Consider the following 20,150-nt stretch of genomic DNA (forward strand, 5'->3'; position numbering starts at 1 on the left):
ACCAACGCTCCCGAGACCCCACTCCTGTCACCAGTTCCCCGAACATTCCTTCCTGGGGTCGCAGATACTGCTCACAGACGTCCCCGTAACCAACTTCATCACCTCCGTAGCCCAGGATCCTCCGAGGGGGCCATCCGCTGCCCCGCCCCTTTACTTGCGGCCCGGCCCCTTGGCGCGGCGTCCTGGCAAATAGCGCCGGAAGCCCCGCCCCCGACCGGTTGCTAGGCTCCGACAGCCGGAAGTCCCGCCTGCCGTGTAGTCGCCGCCGTCGCTACCGCTGCTGCCGTCGTTGTTGTTGTGGTCGGTGCGCTGAGCTCCGCGGCTCCGAGAGCCGGTTCCGTCCCTTTCCCGCCGCCGCCATGAAGTGGATGTTCAAGGAGGACCACTCGCTGGGTAAGCACTTGGCCGTCGGCCGGGCTGCTGGTGGCCGGGGCGGCGGGTGGGCCCCCTCCCCCACTGTGGCGGCCCTGGTTCGGGTGGAGTGGGGCGGATGCCCTGCTCCGGTCTCGAGTCGCCCAGGCCCTGGTGCCTGGGGCAGCCGCCTCCTGACCCCGTGTCACCCTCCGCGGGCCCTGCTGGGAGCAGTAGGGGACAGGACCGCGGCCGCAGGGACGCCGGAACCAGGGCCTGGGCTGTGCGCAGGGCGCAGGAGGAGGAGGGCCGGGGGCCGGAAACCGACCGGGGGGCAGGCGCAGCCGTCAGCCCTGTTTGTTTCTCCCACAGAACACAGATGCGTGGAGTCCGCGAAGATTCGAGCGAAATATCCCGACAGGGTTCCGGTGAGTGTTTGGACTCTCCGCCCCCTCACCTCGCTGTCACCTCTGTCGTCTGGGACCCGTAATAGGCCCCAGGCCATTCAACAGTTGACAAGTTGAGATTCCAGTCCCAGTTAATAGTAACTGACAGGCCAGACCGGGATGAGGCGTTCCAGGGCCGGGGCGTGAGGGGCTCGGGCTGGTGCTGTTCAGGGTGCCTCAGTGCTGAATCTCCCGATCTAGGCCAGCGAGCCGTCTGCAGCCTCGGGGCTCCCTGGCCAATTATGTAAGGAACGATGTTCTAGGACAGGGCAACAGGTCACTGCCACTTTTGGGAATGGTGGTGGAGCGAGACTGTCACTTTGGTCTTGGAAGTGGTACTTGAGTCTCAGGACGTTCATCTTTTACTTTGAGCCTCCATCTTTACCTAACTTCTAGCTCCGTTACCTCACCTTGACCCTGTCATCCTTGCCTGACCAAAATAATGTGAAAAGCGCTGAAAACCCTTCTGCCATGTTTTCTTCTTAGTCAATAATAAATATGATGTTATATTTCTTTCATGGTTGGGGAGACAGTTTTGTAATCCTTATTAATTTTTAATGGACATTAAGGCCTGTTATTGTAGCTCTTTGCTTGTGAATAATTCGTCTCAGGAAAGGAGTAGGAGGGACGGATTTGAAACTTGTTCAGAGAGGAGCAACAGGCCAAATGAAGAGCTTGGTTCTTGACTGGCTGAAATTCCAGGCATTCCCATTAGTCCATCCGTTCTTGTCTCCTGTGTTCCTTGGGAACACAGTAGTGTTTCTTGTAGTGTGAAGGTGGATCCATTCTGGGGTCCTAGAGTAACGGACCATGGATGAAATCCTCCCCAGATACTCTTAGGTCTGCCCAGATAAAATGTGGAAAAGCTTAGTAGTAAGGGCTGCATTTCTCTTACATAATTGACCACAGAAAAGCACTTACCGTTTCCCTATAACACATTTATATCAATTCTTAACCTCCAGAGCATGTGGTTTATTAAGCCAAAGACATATTTTCTCCTGCTATGCAGTTTCCCACCCACCTCCTTGCCCACACTCTGTTCGTCAGCTCCTCAGCCATGTGAGGCCAGAGCCTCCCTTTAGGAAACGCAGTCCTGACCTCTCTTTACTTTCCCAGGTGATTGTGGAAAAGGTCTCAGGCTCTCAGATTGTTGACATTGACAAACGGAAGTACTTGGTTCCATCTGATATCACTGTGGCTCAGTTCATGTGGATCATCAGGAAAAGGATCCAGCTTCCTTCTGAAAAGGCGATCTTCCTGTTTGTGGATAAGACAGTCCCACAGTCCAGGTGAGAGGTGTTTACTAGATGGGCCCTCTGGTATTAGACATCTGGTTGGCTGCTTACGAAACTCCAAACCTTTGGAAGTCTGAAAACTCTTAGGGGTCCTGACTAGAAATCTGTATTTTGTGCTCCCTGACATCAGGGGCTCCAGGAAAATAATGGCTGCAATACATAAGAGTGCATTTTGGATTCAGAAAATAGAACAAGGCCTGGACTTTAAAAAAAATGATGAAACTCAGCCTAACATCTCCAAGAATCTTTTAAAACAGTTGAGAACTTATTTAGGCTTAAGCTATAGGTAGAACTGAGGCCTGAAATGAGGTTTTCTTTCCCGAAGGCAGTCCTGGCACGCTCCTCCACTGGGAGCCTGTGGGCCCTGCTGAGGCTCACTCAGTTAATCATCCAGTTTGCTTGCTTCCAAACTTGGTCAACTCTTTGACATTGTAAGTGTCTATAGCTGCCTGATCCTCAAGTCTGACAAAATGACTGCTGCACAGTAAAGGGCTCTGAAGTCTTTTTATAGACTCATACCTCCCTTGGTAGCACCTGCTTTGACTGTCAGACTATTGTGCTGCCTGGAAGCAGTCTTTGGGACTGTAACTTGTGGCCTGAATGTAGGCAGAGGCATTAGAATTCCCCTTTTCTGTGTATTTGATAGCCCAGCTTTAGTCCCCTGTGGAAAGAGGAAAATGGAGGGGCTCCGTCTGACATCCTAGTCAGTCCTTTCCCATTACTGAGTGGGTAGTTTTAGGCCCTGATCCAGATTCTGGCCCCCACCTCTCCCCTGAGTGTGAGTTCCTGGCCACATCTTATCTTAGTGACCCAATGTAGGTTTCATATACCACCCCCAGAAGTAATACTTCTAAAAGTGAAGGCTTTCAGAAGCCCTGGAAACTAGCCCAATGTTGCCCACATAGGTTCCTGTTGAAAATCCTTGAAGTCTCCAGAAGAGGCCTCTGCCAAATTCCAGTTACTTACTTCTGTTAAAGGTGGAAAGCTCTGGCTATTTTTTGGTCTGATTTCCTCTTTCCCAGTGTCCTCCACCTCCACTTCCTGGTGTCTGATAGAAAGGCAGGGGAGAAATGGAAGCTCCCTCCCTAAGGCCAGCGTTCAACCTGAGGAGACAGCCCAGGGCCTGCCCACTGGACACCACTGGTCTGCCACAGCTGTAGCTCTGGAAGCTGTGGTGTTGCTTGAGGTGATCTTGTCACCCATAGGGCTCTTCCAACCTTCCTTCCCAGGCCTCTGGGCTGTGTCTTCACCTGGGGAGGAAGCCTTGGGCATCCGTGGTTACCCTGGGCTTTCCTTAAGGTGTTTGGGGAGGTAATCTTCTTTCATAACATCTGCAACTTCTGCAGAGTCTTGGTGACCCTGTGTTTCCTACTTCCCGGAGGTGGTGGCTCAGTGGGAGAAAGTAAGTGACTAGGACCTATGGCATTGAGTTTATTTTCCTCAATTCTGATTCTCTGGTTCTTCTCAAAGGAAATGAAGCAGGTTTCTGGAGACCTTCAGATTACTCAGATGGCTCCACAGTAATCTGGCAATTAAAATGGCTACAGGTCTTATCAACTTCCCCTCCCCCATTATCCCTGAGATAGAAATAGAATTGGAAATGAAAAATGATTTTTCAGGGCAGCAGAGACTGCTTCAACCCATTTTCTCTCCAAGTCCCGTTTTCCTTTCCAGTGTGGTGAGAATCAACCCTAAAGCAGATTACACTAGTAACTCAAGTCAGGATTTTAGGGCCGAGTAACCAGAAATCCAAGTCCTGACCCTTCAGGATTTAGTCACCAACTAGGACCCTTTTGCCCAGGCTGTCAGTTCTTTTGGCCCCAGTTAATGACTGTCACCCTACATTTAATGCAACTGTTCATTTTGGGGCTTTATTCTCAGAAAAATTTTTTTTTTTTGGAGACAGAGTCTCACTCTGTTGCCCAGGTTGGAGTGCAGTGGTGCAATCTCAGCTCACTGCAATCCCTGCCTCCTAGGATCAAGTGATCCTCCCACCTCAGACTCCCTAATAACTGGGATGGGACCACAGGTGCGTGCCACCACACCGGGCTAAAAATATAAATTTGTTTCTAAACAAAAGAGGCTTGTGACATCATTGGGCTTTATGCAAATGTAAATCAGCCATAAACATAAACAAAAAGTGCCACAGGGTCCTTCCTAAAGCTGGCTATGATTCAGCTTCACCATCTCTTCCCAAGACAATTTGCAGCCTCTTCCTCAGGTCTTTTCAGCCTCCTTAGGGAAGCATGGAGCCTCCCTTAACCTTCATGCAGTGCTTGCTGGCTTCAAAGAGTGGCTGGGGAAATTAGAGAAGGGATGAATTCAAGCCTGCAGGAGCCCTCCCTCTCCGATGACTGACTGGTCTGCATGAAGATCAATTATGTCTGAGGCTGAAGGAGAATAAGTTCTCAGTTATTTCTGCCTTGGAGTGAAAAACAGGCGGTCACCATGTAAAGTGTCATGATTTTTATTTAGAGTAGTTAGTATTAAATATTGATTCTATAAATAGAGACAGAGGCAAGTCCCTAAGTTTTACTTCCTAAATTCAAGTTCTTGTTTCATTTAAAGAAAAGGGAATCACAATGGCCTTTTCCCATTTAGCGTTGGAAAGTTGAACTCTCTGCTTAGGTGCCTGCATCAAGAATCAGGCTAAAAACGGAAGGGGAACCATGCCTTTGTTCAGACACAACTTCAGAAAAAACATCAGTGTACAGGTTTCCTACTCATGGCCTTAGAGAGGAACTCAGACCTGGCAGTCAATGGTCTTTGGTCTTTGTTTATTTAGAACATAGATAAGAGTCTTGTTAATCCCCTGTTTAAAATAGAAACAGGAGTATATCATTAAATAAAATATCTCTAAGATACTATTTTTTGTTGTTGTTGAGACGAGGTCTTGCTCTGTCACCCTGGCTGGAGTGCAGTGACACAGTCTTAGCTCACTGCAGCCTTGAACTCCTGGGCTTGAGCACTCCTCCCACCTCACCAAGCTGGTCTCAAACTCCTGGCTAGAGGTGATCCTCCTGCCTTGGCCTCCCAGAGTGCTGGAATTATGGGTGTTACCCACCACACCTGGCCAGATATTATAATTTGACATTGGGAAACCTGTGCTGTTTAAGAATATGGTGTTTATTTGCTTCTGGATCTTAAAGAGATCTTCAGTAAAAGGAAGCTGTGATGTCTTGGAAATGAAAAGTAATTATCAGGGCAACGGAGACTGCTTCAAAGCCATTTTCTCTCCAAGTCCCATTTGCCTTTCCAATCTGCTGAGAATCCACCCTAAAGCAGCTTATACCAGTAACCCAAGTCAGGGTTTTAGGACAGAGTAACAAGAAATCCAAGTCCTGACCCTTCAGATCCCAATTAATGACTTCACCCCACACTTATTCATCCTTTATTTAGAAATGTGCTTAAAGCACTTGGATCATTTCTGGGTAAATACTTAAAGACAGGACATTTTTTTTTTTTTTGAGACGGAGTTTCACTCATGTCGCCCAGGCTAGAGTGCAGTGGCACGATCTCGGCTTACTGGAACCTCCGCCTCCCAGCTTCAAGCGATTCTCCTGCCTCAGCCCCCGAGTAGCTGGGATTACAGGCGACCACCACCACGCCTGGCTAATTTTTTTTTGTATTTTTAGTAGAGACGGGGTCTCTACTAAATACAATATGGGGTCTCACCATATTGACCAGGCTGGTCTCTAACTCCTGACCTCAGGTGATCTGCTGACCTTGGCCTCCCAAAGTGCTGGGATTACAAGCGTGGGCGACATGAGTGAAACTCTGTCTCAAAATCAAAACAAAAAAAGGAACAACAACCAGTGGTTAATCTTTATATTTTGGAATCTTGGGGAGCATCAGGGCCCTATTAACTTTGACTGTGAAGCAAGTGCCTCTCCAGGATTGACAGCAGTGGTCATTGCCCTTCCACCTCCTACCACCTATCCTGCCCTGCTGGAGAAGAGATAATCCAAGGTCCAGTGGAAGCACATGGGCTCCAAAGCAGATGGGTGCCCAGGTGTGCTTATCAGCCCAGCCAATTCATGAGTCAATGTAGACCCCACAGCCTCCATGACCTGCCCTTGGTTGGGGTGAACGTAGGTTCTCTAGGGATTGGGCATCCACGCAGTTCTAGGTCAGCCTTTCCCAATGCATAGAGCTGTTGAGTAGCATAAACTGATGTCTGTCTAGAGTCACATGGCCATTCCTGATGTGGATCCTGCTGTTAACTTTCCCTTTTTTATTGCACAGTTTCTCCACTGGAGAAATGGTTTTGCCTGGATCTATGTCCTTCAGTGGAGGGGTTGCGGAGAGGGCTTTAGGGGCAGTTTAAGTTCATTTTCACACAGTACTTCAGGGTCCCACTTCACCTGAGATTCACTCCATAGCTTGAATCTACCACTGGCTTTACCCATTTTTTTCCTCGCCAGACTCAGAGCTTGGAAGGTGGCAGTGCCTCTGTACTCAGAGCAGCATCTTTCTCAGATGAATGCATGTGATACTTGATGCCACAGGGTGTGCATTTGTGTTAGGGACTGGAGGCCATCTTCAGGTGTTTTCTACAGCCACCTCCCAGCAACTTAGGCAGCAAGGCTTGGAGCTGCAGTGCTGCTTGCGAGTTGTCGGGGCATCCAGCAAGCCTGTGCAGCTTAGCTGGATAGATGCATTAGAGCTGCCTCCGTGCTTCAGGATCCTCAGGCATCCTAGCCTGCTCAGTGCTGTGTATAGCTCAGGCCTCCAAATTCTGAGGGAGAAGTTTATTTTCTCAGAGGTTTGTGGAATGGGTCCCAAACTGACACACCAGCCTTCTGCTAATAGACTGCCTGCTAGTGAGGGTTGCATTTTGTCTCCCTGCACTTCCATTTGAATATCCTTTTAATAGGACTTTTAAAAAATGAGTTAGTTTTTTTTTTAAAGTCTATTTGTGGCCCAGCTCATTTTGGCTGCAGGCCAAGTTATTCTGACTCTGCATGTATGCAGTCCGATCCCATAAGTGCTGTTTTCAAATCAGTCTTGCTTCATGAGACCCAGTAAAGCCTCAAAATTAGATGCATGTTCAGCATTGAGCATTGTCAGTTACCAAGTTCCTTGCCCAAGGGGTATCCTGACTATAAGGACACAGTGCTACTGCCAACTAAGTTTCCACATGAGGTTGTGTATCAGAAAAGGGGAAATATTGGATTCTTAAGTCATTAGGCACTAAGGCATCTAGTTGTCAAATTACAAGATCTGAAGGAGAGAGCCCTAAGACCTTGCTACTCAGCATGTGATGCAGAGACTGGCAGCAGTCGCCTTACCTGGGAGCTTGATGTTCCGATGATTGGTACCAACATTTGTGTGAGAAGCACTGTTCTAAGGAAGATCTCTGCAGAAGGTACAAGGACTCTAATGTTAGGTCATCAGAACAGATCTAGCTGTTTGGACATTTGGAGGCAGCAAGCCGTGGTGGTCTCCTAGTTTTTTGACCTGGAGTGAATTTAGAATCTCTGTGCCTCAGTTTTCTTATCTATGAACTATGGATTATGGTACTATCTACCTCATAAGGTTGTTTTGAGGATAAAGAGTTAACATATGTAATGTATGAGCAGTGCTTCGCACATACACGTTGCCATTATAGTTTGGATTTTTACTCTCAGCTTCTGTAGCTACTGGGGCACTGCTTAAACAGATTGATGAACCCAAGTTTTACTTAAAAGACAATGGAATCTAAAGCCAGAAAGGAATGGAAAGCCACATGATTGTGGGCCTCTTCTCCTGCCGAGTCAGGGCTCAGTGTCTCAGGACGTGCCTTCAACAGTAGCGGTCCAGTGGTCATTCTTCACCATGGATAGCATACACAGGCCTGGGGGTGGGCTGCTGGTGTTTATGAAGCTCCTCAAATATTTCTAATGTAGCAGTGGGATTTAGAATCATTGTATTAGGGCTTCTAACTTGCTAGAAAAAGAGCAGAACTTAGTCTGTTTGGGACCAAACTTGACAAAGGCACTATGGGGCGACTCTGAATTGCACACAATGTCTGCTACTGCATCTAAACCCATCTGGTAATGGCAGTGGGGAGATGTTATGACAGTTGTCATCAGGGTCACCCTGGACACTTGGACAAATGCAGTAAAGAGTTGTGGCAGTAGCTGTAGTTGTTTTCCCATTAGCCTCATTCTGAGGAGTTTCAGAGGAAAGTGGGGTTATTCTCTGGGCCTTCTCAACCACCAGGGTAAAAATCTTGGGACACTCAGCTTTTGTTCAAGCCCTTCTGCTAGTTTCTGGCTTGTCATTTCACTTCCTGGCTCGTCACTCTACTTCCTAATCACATAGCTTTTGAAGATGACCCTCCCTTCTCTCCCACAACAAAAGGTCCAGCATCTTCCTTCTCAGCCTGGCTGCACATGGAATCATCTTAGGCATTTAAAAAATACGCTCATGAGGCTGGGCACGGTGGCTCATGCCTGTAATCCAGCACTTTGGGAGGCAGAGGTGGGTGGATCACCTGAGGTCAGGAGTTCAAGACCAGCCTGGCCAACATGGTGAAATCTCACCTCTACTAAAAAAGAAAAAAAATAATTTAGCTGGGCGTGGTGGCATGCGCCTGTAATCCCAGCTACTTGGGAGGCTAAGACATGAGACTTGCGTGAACCGGAAGGTAGGGGTTGCAGTGAGCTGAGATCCTGCCACTGTACTCCAGCCTGGGTGACAGAGCAAGACTCTGTCTTAACAAAACAAAACATAGTGATGATTTCGTTGGTCTGGGTAGCGCTTGGGCGTGGAGATGTTTTTAAAGCTCTCCAGTAAGATTCTGATGCGCAGCCAAGGCTGCGGCCCACGGCTGCAGGTGTTGTTCCTCCCTCTACCCACTGCCCCCTAAGTCCTGTCCTGGGGCAGTGCTGTCAGTAGAAACGGATGCAAGCCACATATGTAATTTAAGCATTTTGTAGTAGCCACATTAAATGTAACTTTTTTTTTTTTTTTTGGAGACAGTTTTGCTCTCGTTGCCCAGGCTGCAGTGCAGTGGCACGATTTTGGCCCACTGCAGCCTCCACTTCCCAGGTTCAAGCGATTCTCCTGCCTCAGCCTCCCAAGTAGCTGCGCCACCACGCCTGGCTACTTTTGTGTTTTTAGTAGAGACGGGTTTCACCATGTTGGTCAGGTTGGTCTCAAACTCCTGACCTCAGGTGATGCGCCCACCTCGGCCTCCCAAAGTGCTGGGATTACAGGCGTGAGCCACTGCGCCTGGCGGAAATTAATTTTAATGATATATTTTATTTGACCCAGTATATACATAATTTTATCATTTCAGCATGTAATCAAAATAGAGCTATTTTGCTGCATTTTGATACTAAGTCTGAAATCTTTTTTATGTTTTACACTGCACATCCCAATTCAGATAAGCCACATTTTCAAGTGCTGAATGCAGCTAGTGGCTACTGTGTTGTAGCAGCGATACAGGACATTTCAGTCATAGCAGAAATTTCTGTTCAACAGTTCTGTTCCAGGGAGTCCTTATTTTACAAATTCCAGGCTAAGAGATCCTCACAGGGAGCACCGTTTTTATTGTACAAGATGCCGATGACAGGTTGTTTCATATTCATAATCAGCCCTCCCCCACATTGTTACTTAATAATTCTCATCTACCCACACAGCCATCCGAGCTAAGCTTGCAAATGGGGCAGGAAGAATAGGAAAAAAAAACTCAAAACCTCCCCCTTCATAAATGTGGTATTCGTCCATGTTTACATGGAGGTCCCACTCAGCTCTTGAGGAACAAAGCAGCAGGTGGGGCAGTCACTGCTTCCTCAGGTTGAGGCCTTGGACTGCTCCTTATCTTCCCCACTGGCCCTTGGTTTATGAGTCCCCCTTTTAAGGATCTGTTGTGACCGACCTATCTGGGCTAGTGACCTCAGATGTCTTAGACTGAGCATCTTACTACTGTTTCTGGTTGACCCCTCCACTCATGGTCTTAACACATTTGCACCTCCTCTCATCTCAGAGAGTACAGTCACGGGGCAGAGCTTGCATAGGGATCCAGGTGTTACTAGTCTTACTCTGGAGCTGGTCCAGCTCAGTTTCATGGCACAGAACTAGATTAGGTCTCCACTGTGCAGTCTGTTTTACCACTTAGGGAAAGCCAGCTTTCCTACCCACACACGTTTAGTTTGAAGACTATTTTTGGAAGGTTCTTTGGGAGGTTGGGCAGGCTTCTTTGGATCCCAGATACATTTACAGCTTTTTGCATTAAGTGTGCGGAAAATAACTTCTCTTTGATGATGATGATACAGATCTTTGGGGGCACGGGGGTTTAGCTGGGGAGCTTCTATGATAATGAACCCAAACTACTGTTCCTTGCTAGGGTCCTTTACCCACACAGAGGTGAGCCTTTCAGGTTTTTCATTTTGCTTAGTTTCTTCTCTCCTCCTTGGTATTCATGTGTTAACCAGCCAAAGTCCCCTGAAGGAGCTGGCTTCTTTAGAGGATTTACTTGGGAGGATGTCAAATGGCTTTGTCTTCTGCAGACTTCATTTAATCTTTTTATGGCTCCTTTCTTTTTCTTTAAAACAGGATTATAAGCACACAGCAGGTACTGACACCTGAAGTCTTTTCACTAAATTCCTATCCTCAGGCCATCCTTTTTCTCCTGAAACCTAGACTCCAATTTTCAATGATTTTTTTTTTGTTTTTCTCTTTCAAGCCTAACTATGGGACAGCTTTACGAGAAGGAAAAAGATGAAGATGGATTCTTGTATGTGGCCTACAGCGGAGAGAACACTTTTGGCTTCTGAGGGCCATTGCTGGGCTAGGTGCACCGTAACTGCTTGTGTATCTTGTAAATAGCCAGCCATTTTCAGTTATTATACCAGAACCTCTTCACATAGACCTATTAGTGCATTTGTAACTGGATTTATTTCTTAATATATTGGAAGGTTTTGTTTCCTTAGATTAGTAAATTATCATACAGAGTTTTATTTTGAGTTGTTCTTTCTGTGCACTGTCCTCATGGCTGTATTATCCAGGAAACTTGTCCTTCTGGAAATCATATTTAATGATACTTCTATATCAAAGTGAGGTAGGCGCGGTATTAAAGTGAAAGGGAAGGTGATACATTTATTCTGGGTTATGCTTGAAGTGTTAGATGGCTAAGTATTAAAATTATCCAAATTAAATCCTTAGCAGTCAGAACACTTGCTTCACTAGAATATGCCAACTGCCAATCATGTTGGACTGAGCTAATTTGTTCCTCTTTCTGAAACTATTAAGGTAAATAATTAACAATAAAAATTATCTCATAAAGGCATTGCACTGTGGCCATGTCCTTTATTCACCTCCTTTTGGATGGGTCAGAGAAGAGGCTCCTACATCTGGCAGGTCAGGAAGAGGGCTTGTGGAGGTCATGGCTGCACATCCTGGGACTGGGAGCCGTGGCCAGGGTCATAAGGAGAGACATTGTTTTGAATAACTAATATGTTCACATGATTGAGGTATCAGGACAATACAAAAAGGTATACACCGAGAAGGCTTGCTCCCGCCAGCTTCCTAACCACCTCTGCCCTTTATGGGAAATTACTTTTACTGGCTTCTTGTTTCTTTTCAGTATTTTAAAAGTAAATAGGATAATTTAAAGGATAGTATAATAACATAGTAAAAAGGATAATTAAATATGAATACATATCCTTACTGTCTTTTCTTTTTTTTTTTTTGAGGCAGAGTTTTGCTCTTGTCATCCAGGCTGGAGTGCAGTGGTGCAATCTCAACTCACTGCAACCTCCACCTCCCGGGTTCAAGCGCTTCTCCAGCCTTGCCTCCTAAATAGCTGGGATTACAGGCATGTGCCACTATGCCTAGCTAATTTTGTATTTTTAGTAGAGATGAGGTCTTACCATGTTAGCCAGGCTGGTCTCAAACTCCTGACTGCAGGTGATCCACCCACCTCAGCCTCCCAAAGTGCTGGGATTACAGGTGCCCACCACTACACCTAGCTTGTTCTTTTTCTTTTATCTTTCTTTTTTTTTTTTTTTGAGATGGCGTCTCGCTCTGTCGCCCAGTGGCATGATCTCGGCTCACTGCAAACTCTGCCTCCTGGATTCACACCACTCTTCTGCCTCAGCCTCCTGAGTAGCTGGGACTATAGGCGCCCGCCATCACGCCCGGCTAATTTTTTTGTTTTTTTTTTTTTAGTAGAGACGGGGTTTCACCGTGTTAGCCAGGATGGTTTGGATCTCCTGACCTCGTGATCCACCTGCCTTGGCCTCCCAAAATGCTGGGATTACAGGCGTGAGCCACTGCCCCCAGCCTCTTCTTTTTCTTATACAAAGAAAACATATACTTCTACCTACATTGCTTTCTTTCATTTAACATTATATTTTAGTGATCTTTCCGTATCACTTCTGTGCATCCTTTTAATGTTCCTGTGTTCTTTAAGGTACTGCTTTCTACTCCCTTCTTCCTAAAAATCAAGATTAGATTTATCTATGCCCATGAGTTTCATTTCTCACAATTAGTATAGATGTGTAGGCTTGCTAGGACACAAATACATTTGAGAGGAAATGCTTAGTTACTTTCTTAAATCTTCTGCAGACATACTGTGTTGGTGGCTAGAGCACTACACAGACAAGAGTGGAGAAACCAGGTATGTCCCAGCAGTCTAAGAACATGTAATTAAAATGACTCACACTTTCCATTGGAGAAGAAACCTTTAACTTTATTTTACCAAATTATATAAGTAGCTCATCCAAGCTCTCTACTGATGTCACCTTTTCAGTTGGGATCAGAGGAAACATTCTTAATTTGTTACAAACATCTTGTTGGGTCTTTACCAAACTTGAGCTAATAAAATCTGTTTCTCTTTGCTGATAGTTTCACACTAAAAGCAGTTAGACACTGACCTCAGAGTGAGCAAGTAAAGGGAAAGCGAGCTCTGTGTTACTAAAGAATCTTATTTGCAATGACATACTCCCAATTCAAACTGGCCTTAGCATTAAAAAGGCAGTTTATTATTTCGCCTCTCAGAGGGATGGTTCACTGGCTTGAGGTGTAGCTAGAACCAGGGATCAAATAATAACATTAAAACTCCATCTCTTGGTTTTTTCTCTGTGTTCATGTGATGGCAAAGATGGCCCCATCTTTGGAGTTGCTTAGCAACTCCAGTGGAAGGAAGAACATCTTTTCTGAGAGCACTGACAAAAGTCCCTGAGAGGTCTCTGGCCTTGCTTGGACTACCAAGCAGTCCTGCTTGGGGCAGAGAATGGTGAACCTCTGCCTAAACATATGAACAGAAATAGGATTTTACAGAAATGGAGGAGGGGTGGCTTCCCAAAGGCATTTTGATTATTTGTTTCACAACCACAAACCCACAAATGCAACCGAGAAGAAAATAGCTAAAAAGAAGAAAACGAAAAGGCAAGTATCGCTGAAGCCAATCGTGGTTTGTTGTTGTTGTTGTTTGTTTGTTTTTTGAGACAGAGTCTTGCTGCAGTCGGCCTGGGCTGGAGTACAATGGCACAATCTCAGCTCACTGCAAACTCCACCTCCCGGGTTCCAGCAATTCTCCTGCCTCAGCCTCCCGAGTGGCTGGGATTACAGGTGCACGCCACCATGCCTGGCTAATTTTTGTATTTTTAGTAGAGACAGGGTTTCACCGTGTTGACCAGACTGGTCTTGAACTCCCGACCTCAGGTGACCCACCCATCTCAGCCTCCCAAAGTGTTGGGATTACAGGCATGAGCCACCGTGCCCAGCCATGTTTTTATTTTAAGTAATTTATAGTTAGCACTTATTAAGCACCCTCTAGATACCAGATGATTTACATACATTATCACCATCTTCAACAAGCCACCGTAAGATAGGTAGTGAAGTTTCCACAGCCACACGACTACCGAGAGGCAGAACTGAGACACTAAGTGAAACTGAAGAAGAATGACGTGGTTGGCAATGTCAAATCATTTCATGATGTTGTTTTTTTCTATTTATAATGTGCCTGGGAGGACTCTGGCCTTGCTTGGCGTACCAAACAGCCCCACTTGGAGCAGGGACTGGTGGGAGGGAACGGTGAAACCTTCTTAACCATGTAAATGTAGGATTATACAGAATCCTACAGAATAGGATTAATCATGCTGCGTACTAGGGCACAAATACAAATAAAGTACTATCCTGTCTTCCAGGAGGTTTCCGTCTGGCGGTAAACCAACATGTAAAGAATAATTACAAAGCAGTGTTGTAAGTGCTGTAGCAGAAGTACTGGAACAGAGGCCGGAGTAGCTATCGGCTACAAAACAGACCATTGAAGAAAGCAGCACCTATTTGGAATATCAGTCAATAAAAGTGGATTTGTCAATTTTGCCTTTAAAATGTAACATCTAAGTGAAGATTTAAAAAGTTAAAAAAAAAAAAAAAGCATATATTCTTCCCCCAAACCCTAATCCTCAAAGACACTAGACTTGTAAAATTGTACAGATGAATTTTATCAAACTAAGGGACCCCTTTCTTAAACTGTTTCAGAGATTAGAAAATGAATAATTATATTCATTTTGAGACTTAAAATCTCAGTGTTAAAACTTTATAAAGATGGTATAAGAGAAAAAGTTATAGCTTTGTCTCATCGACATATAAAAATCATATATATATATTTAAAAGAGATGGGGTCTCACTGTTACACAGGCTGGAGTGCTGTGCTGTGATCACAGCTCACTGTAGCTTCGAATTTCTGGGCTCAAGTGATCCTCCCACCTCAGCCTCCTGAGTAGTGGCCTGGCCCCCATGTTTAAAATATAACAGCAATGGCCTGAAAAATGAACTGGATGACCCATGACTCTATAACGGTTATATATGAAAAAACAGATTCCTATATTACACATAAATTCAAGGTGGATTAAATATCTGAATATGAGACGGCCTGGTGGCTCACACCTGTATTGCCAGCACTTTGGGAGGTTGAAGTGGAAGGATCCCTTGAGGCCAGGAGTTTGAGCCCTGGGCAATATAGTGAGACACTGTCTCTACAAAAAATTTAAGAATTAGCTGGGCCCGGTGGTGCATGCCTATAGTCCCAGCTACTCAGGAGGCTGAAGTGGGAAGCTCAAGCAATGAGCCCAAGGAGTTTAAGGTTGCAGTGAGCTATGATTGCACCACTGCACTTCAGCCTGGGTGACCCTGTTGCAAAAAACAAAAACAGGCCGGGAACAGTGGCTCATACCCGTAATCCCAGCACTTGGGAGGCCGAGGTGTGTGGATCACTTGAGGTCAGGAGGTCAAGACCAGCCTGGCCAACATGGTGAAACCCTGTCTCTAGGGCGGGGCGTGGTGGCTTACGCCTGTAATCCCAGCACTTTGGGAGGCCGAGGCAGGCAGATCACAAGGTCAGGAGATCCAGACCATCCTGGCTAACACTGCAAAACCCCATCTCTACTAAAAATACAAAAAATTAGCCGGGCGTCATGGCACACGCCGGTAGTCCCAGGTACTTGGGAGGCTGAGGCAGGAGAATTGCTTGAACCTGGGAGGCAGAGGTTGCAGTAAGCTGAGATTGCGCCACTGCACTCCAGCCTGGGTGACAGAGTGAGGCTCTGTCTCGAAAAAAAAAAAAAAAGAATAAAGAATAAAAAGAAAGAAAAGAAAAGAAAAACCCTGTCTCTACTAAAAATTAAAAAGCCAGACGTGGTGGTGTAATCCCAGCCACTGGGGAGGCTGAGGCAGGAGAATCTTTTGAACCTGGGAGGTGGAGGTTGCAGTGAGCCGAGATCACCGACTCTCAACAACATCAAAACAACAACAATAAAAACAAACCACACAGTAGAAAAATGGGCGAAATACTTTTAAACTGAGATTGGAAAAAAGGAATAACCACAAATTCATTTTGAGACTTACAAAATCTCAATGTTAAAACTTTATAAAGACAACATGAAGCCATGCACAGTGGCTCACGCCTGTAATCCCATCCCAACACTTTGGGAGGCCAAGGTGGCAGGATCAATTGAGCTCAGTTTTTAAGGCCACAGTGAGCTATAATCATGCCACTTTACTCCAGCCTGGGTGACAGAGTGAAAGCCTGTGTCCAAAACAAAACAAAACCCACAAAAACAAAAAGACAGTGTAAGAGAAAAAAAAATTATAGCTCTCATTTATCAACATAGATAAAGTTTTTAATTTTTTCAAGAGATGGAGTCTCGCTCTGCCACCCAGGCTGGAGTACAGTGGCGTGGTCATATCTCACTGCAGCCTCAAATTCATGGGCTCAAACAATCCTCCTTCCTCAGCCTCCCAAAGTGCTGGCCAGGCTTAAGCTACCATGCCCGGTCTAGCATTTAGATCTTTAATTCACTTTAAATTTATTTTATGTATAATTAATATAGGAATCTACTTTTTTCATATGTATATAATCATTATTTTGTTAATTCCCACAAAAGAGAAAACCTAACAGGTCAGTAAACAAAATTCTTAACATCATTCAAGACCACTGTCATTGTACCAACTCTAGAATGTGCCATTCACAAAGACTAAACTGTGAACAGTGCCTCCTAGAGTTGTGTGGTGTCTACACTGTGTTATTGGTGGCCTTGTAAAAATCTAAAGGAAACTATGGAATATAACTTCATTAAATTGGCCGAAATTAAATTTTCAACAAATGAAATGTTGGTGAGGATGTGAGACATCTAGAATTGTCATAAATGGCTGTTGTGTACGTAAACTGGTACCATCACTTTGGTAAAAAGTTTGACACTGTATCTAGTGAAGTTGAAGGTGCCTGTAATCCATGGCTTAGCGAGTTTCACTTCTAGGTATATATTCCAGAAATATCTCTACATGTGTATAAGAGACATGTAGAAGAATGATCATTGCAACCTTGTTTCAACAAAAAATTGGAAACCAACTAAATGTCCACCACAGGAGAATGGAGAGATATGTGGTATATTTATACAAAGGAATACTGTATAGCAGTTGAAATAACTAGAGCCACATGTGTCAACATAAATAAATCTCCAAAACAGTACTGATAATGAAAAAAGCAAGAGGCAGAAGTATATTCAGCATGATCCATTTCTATAAAGTTTAAAAATTTGCAAAACAATTATATTTATTGCTTATAGATATAAACTTAGATAATAAAAGTATAAACCATGCAAGGGAATGAAACATCAACTTCAGGATGGTGGTTCCCTAATGGAGGGAGGGAAATGGGATCAGGAAAGGGTAAATATGGGGTTTCAAACACTAGTCATGTTTTCTTCAAAAAGTAAAAACCTGATGCAAAGATAGCAAAATGTTTACTGTTGGGTGGTGGGTGTTTCTTTCTTTTTTTTTTTTTTTTAAGACACAGGGTCTCACTATATTGCCCTGGCTGGTCTTGAATTCCTGGGCTCAAATGACCCTTGCACTTTAGCGTCCTGAGTAACTTGGATTACAGGCACATATCACCATGCCTAGCTTCTTTTTACTTTTATGTTTGAAATATTTCATAACTTTTGTTTTAAGTTACACCAGTGAGAATAGAAATTGGGTCCTTCTCAAAGGACGGCATGTGGCTGCCTCCATTTCTCACTTCCTCTTCCCTCCTCAGCTCAAGATAGGCAAGCTTCTACCCCTCCACTTCTCGCCCCAGAGTTTGCTAGGCTTACCAAAATAACCTTGTCCCCCCACCCACCCCGTGGATACTAGCCACCACACCCAGCTAATTTTCATAATTTTTTTTGTAGCAATGGGGTGTCACTATGTTGCCCAGGCTGGTCTCAAACTCCGGCCTCAAGGGATCCTCCCCAGCACCTGGCCACTTTTTTTTTTTGGCACCAATCTTCTTTGCCTGTCTTTAATATATTCTATACTTTACATTACTGTCTCCTGGAAGCTCCTAATTGTCTTTCTCCTGATTTTCCTCTGGTCTCTCAGTCACTCTCGTTTCTATGCTTTTCTACCTGCTCCTGAAGTCTCCATTTCCCCAGGGTTCCCTCCTCACCAGTGTCCCCTCTTCTCCATCTGCACATTCTCTGTAGATGACTTCATCTAACCCATGTCTTTGATGACTCCAAAATTTTTATCTCAATCCCATCTCTCTCCTGAGCACTAAACCAGTCCCTCTAAATGCCCACTCTAGGCCCTTATCCTGCCAAAATCTTAACCTCTGAAACTGGGTACATCTCTGCCTACATCTCCTGGCCCCCCACAAAACCAGCTCCTCTTCCTGGTCTCCTTTCACATCCATGGCATAACGTTCCATTCTGTCACCAACAGGATGACCTGGGAGTCATCCTCAATCACTCCCTCTTCCGCTCCCTGCGTTCGCCTCGCCCTCTGCCTGTTTCTGAAGTCAGTCCCTCCCTGTGGTTCCTCAAGCCCGTTGCCTGGGCCTCCTCATTTCTCTCGAAGTTACTACAGTAATCCCCTAACTATGGTCTCCTCACCACCATCCCTGCTCCTGCATTCTGTTCTTGCTACAGCAAAGAGTTATCTTTCTAAAATGTAACTTCATCTTAGCACCCATCTCTCAAAATCCCTGAAGTGCAGAGTGGTCAGGATAAAACTATTCTCCTTTGCGAGGCACTCACAGTCCTCCCTGCTGTGACCTTCAGCCTCATCCCCAGCGTCTCCCATACTCCACTAGCCCAGCCATGCTGTGCTATCACCTCTAGCCTTTATGATGTTTCTCCACTGCAAATACCCTTCCCTCTAAACTGTCCCCACATGTACCCCCAGTTCTTCTTGCTTGCTGTCCACTAATATTTCCCCTTCACCAGTTCTTTGCTAAGAACGCTGCACCCTTCTCCCAGGTTGGGTATGAGACCTTTGTCACAGTCATCCTCACACTGCGCTCTTCCATTTCCATTGCAAAGTCACTTGCCCATCTTCCTTTAGTCAGGAGCAACATGAGGACTCTCCCTTATCCTTGTACCCCAGGTGCAGAGCAAAATGCCTGGCACATTGATGGCATCCAAGAGGTGTATGACTGCTCTTACGTGGAACTGAGAGCCTGCTTAACAAGCACCGACACGTCTTACTTTTGCAACAGCAGCTGAAACACGCTGGCCACGAAGAGGTCTTAAGGCAGGCTTGTGCAATCCCAAAGGTGGCCAGAGGATCTCTTTCAAGGAGAATTTGGAGGGAGGCAACATAAATGTTCTTATTCTCAAAAGACTTATTCTTCATTAAACAGAAAAAAGGAAAGCCTTAAAATGTACAACTTGATTCCCTTTTTCATCTTTATTTCTTATGGTTTGGATATTTGTCCCTGCCCAAATCTCATGTTGAATTGTAATCCTAAATGCTGGAGATGAGGCCTTGTGGGAGGCGTTGGATCACGGGGCAGATCCCTCCTGACTTGGTACTGTCTTTGTGATAGTTCTCACAATATCCGGTCATTCCAAGGTACGTGGCACCTCCCTCCACTCTCTCTCTTGCTCCTGCTTTCACCATGTAAGACGCCTGCTCCCACTTTACCTTCCATTATGATTAAAGCTTCCTGAGGCCTCCCCAGAGGCAGATGCTAGCACTGTTTCCTCTACAGCCTGCAGAACTGTGAGCCAATTAAACGTCTTTTCTTTTTTTTCTTTTTTTTGAGATGGATCTCACTGTCACCCAGGCTGAAGTGAGTGGCGAGATCTCGCTCACTGCAACCTCCACCTCCCAGGTTTAAGTGATTCTCCTGCCTTAGCCTCCCAAGTAGCTGGGATTACAGGTGTCCACCACCACGCCTGGCTAATTTTTTTTGTATTTTTAGTAGAGACGGAGTTTCACCATGTTGGTCAGGCTGGTCTTGAACTCCTGACCTCCAGGATCCACTGGCCTTGGGCTCTCAAAGTGCTAGGATTACAGGTGTAAGCCACCATGCCCAGCCAAATGTCCTTTCCTATAAATTACCCAGTCTCAGCTATTTCTTTTTGGCAATGCAAGAACGGCCTAACATACCTAAAACTAATCCTGGTGGCTGACACTGAGGAAGCAAAGCCACAGTTAGGTAGGAGGATCCACATACACCTCTGTGATCAACAGCTTTGCTCCTTCACCTGGAGCTGTTGCTTCCCGATGTGGGATGGAGGGGTGTAGACAAACACATGTGCAGACACCTGGTGTGCAGCATGACACTCTACAAACA

The 20,150-nt window shown here is 45.5% G+C and overlaps 1 protein-coding gene across 3 annotated transcripts; it reads left to right on the plus strand.

The window, feature by feature from the left end:
* Positions 1-250: 250 nt before the first annotated feature.
* GABARAPL2 (GABA type A receptor associated protein like 2) lies at positions 251-19,235 on the plus strand. Of its 3 annotated transcripts, none has more exons than XM_005592583.5 (4): positions 251-393; positions 724-779; positions 1,914-2,086; positions 18,956-19,235. In XM_005592583.5, the coding sequence occupies exons 1-4, from the start codon at positions 360-362 to the stop codon at positions 18,981-18,983; spliced, it is 291 nt and encodes a 96-aa protein (XP_005592640.1). In that variant the 5' UTR covers positions 251-359; the 3' UTR covers positions 18,984-19,235. The 3 variants fall into 3 exon arrangements, with proteins under 3 accessions (XP_005592640.1, XP_065393535.1, XP_045237466.1); XM_065537463.2 differs by lacking the exon at positions 18,956-19,235 and adding an exon at positions 14,233-14,405; XM_045381531.2 differs by lacking the exon at positions 18,956-19,235 and adding an exon at positions 10,767-11,369.
* Positions 19,236-20,150: the final 915 nt, after the last annotated feature.

This window comes from Macaca fascicularis, chromosome 20, assembly GCF_037993035.2.
Source record: "Macaca fascicularis isolate 582-1 chromosome 20, T2T-MFA8v1.1".
Taxonomy (NCBI): Eukaryota; Metazoa; Chordata; class Mammalia; order Primates; family Cercopithecidae; genus Macaca; species Macaca fascicularis.

Excerpts from the sequence above, each read along its gene's own strand:
- GABARAPL2 (XM_045381531.2), top strand. The coding sequence starts at position 360 with ATGAAGTGGATGTTCAAGGAGGACCACTCGCTGG. Across the intron at positions 394-723 it reads CAAGGAGGACCACTCGCTGG|AACACAGATGCGTGGAGTCC; the intron begins GTAAGCACTTGG and ends TTTCTCCCACAG. Across the intron at positions 780-1,913 it reads AATATCCCGACAGGGTTCCG|GTGATTGTGGAAAAGGTCTC; the intron begins GTGAGTGTTTGG and ends TTACTTTCCCAG.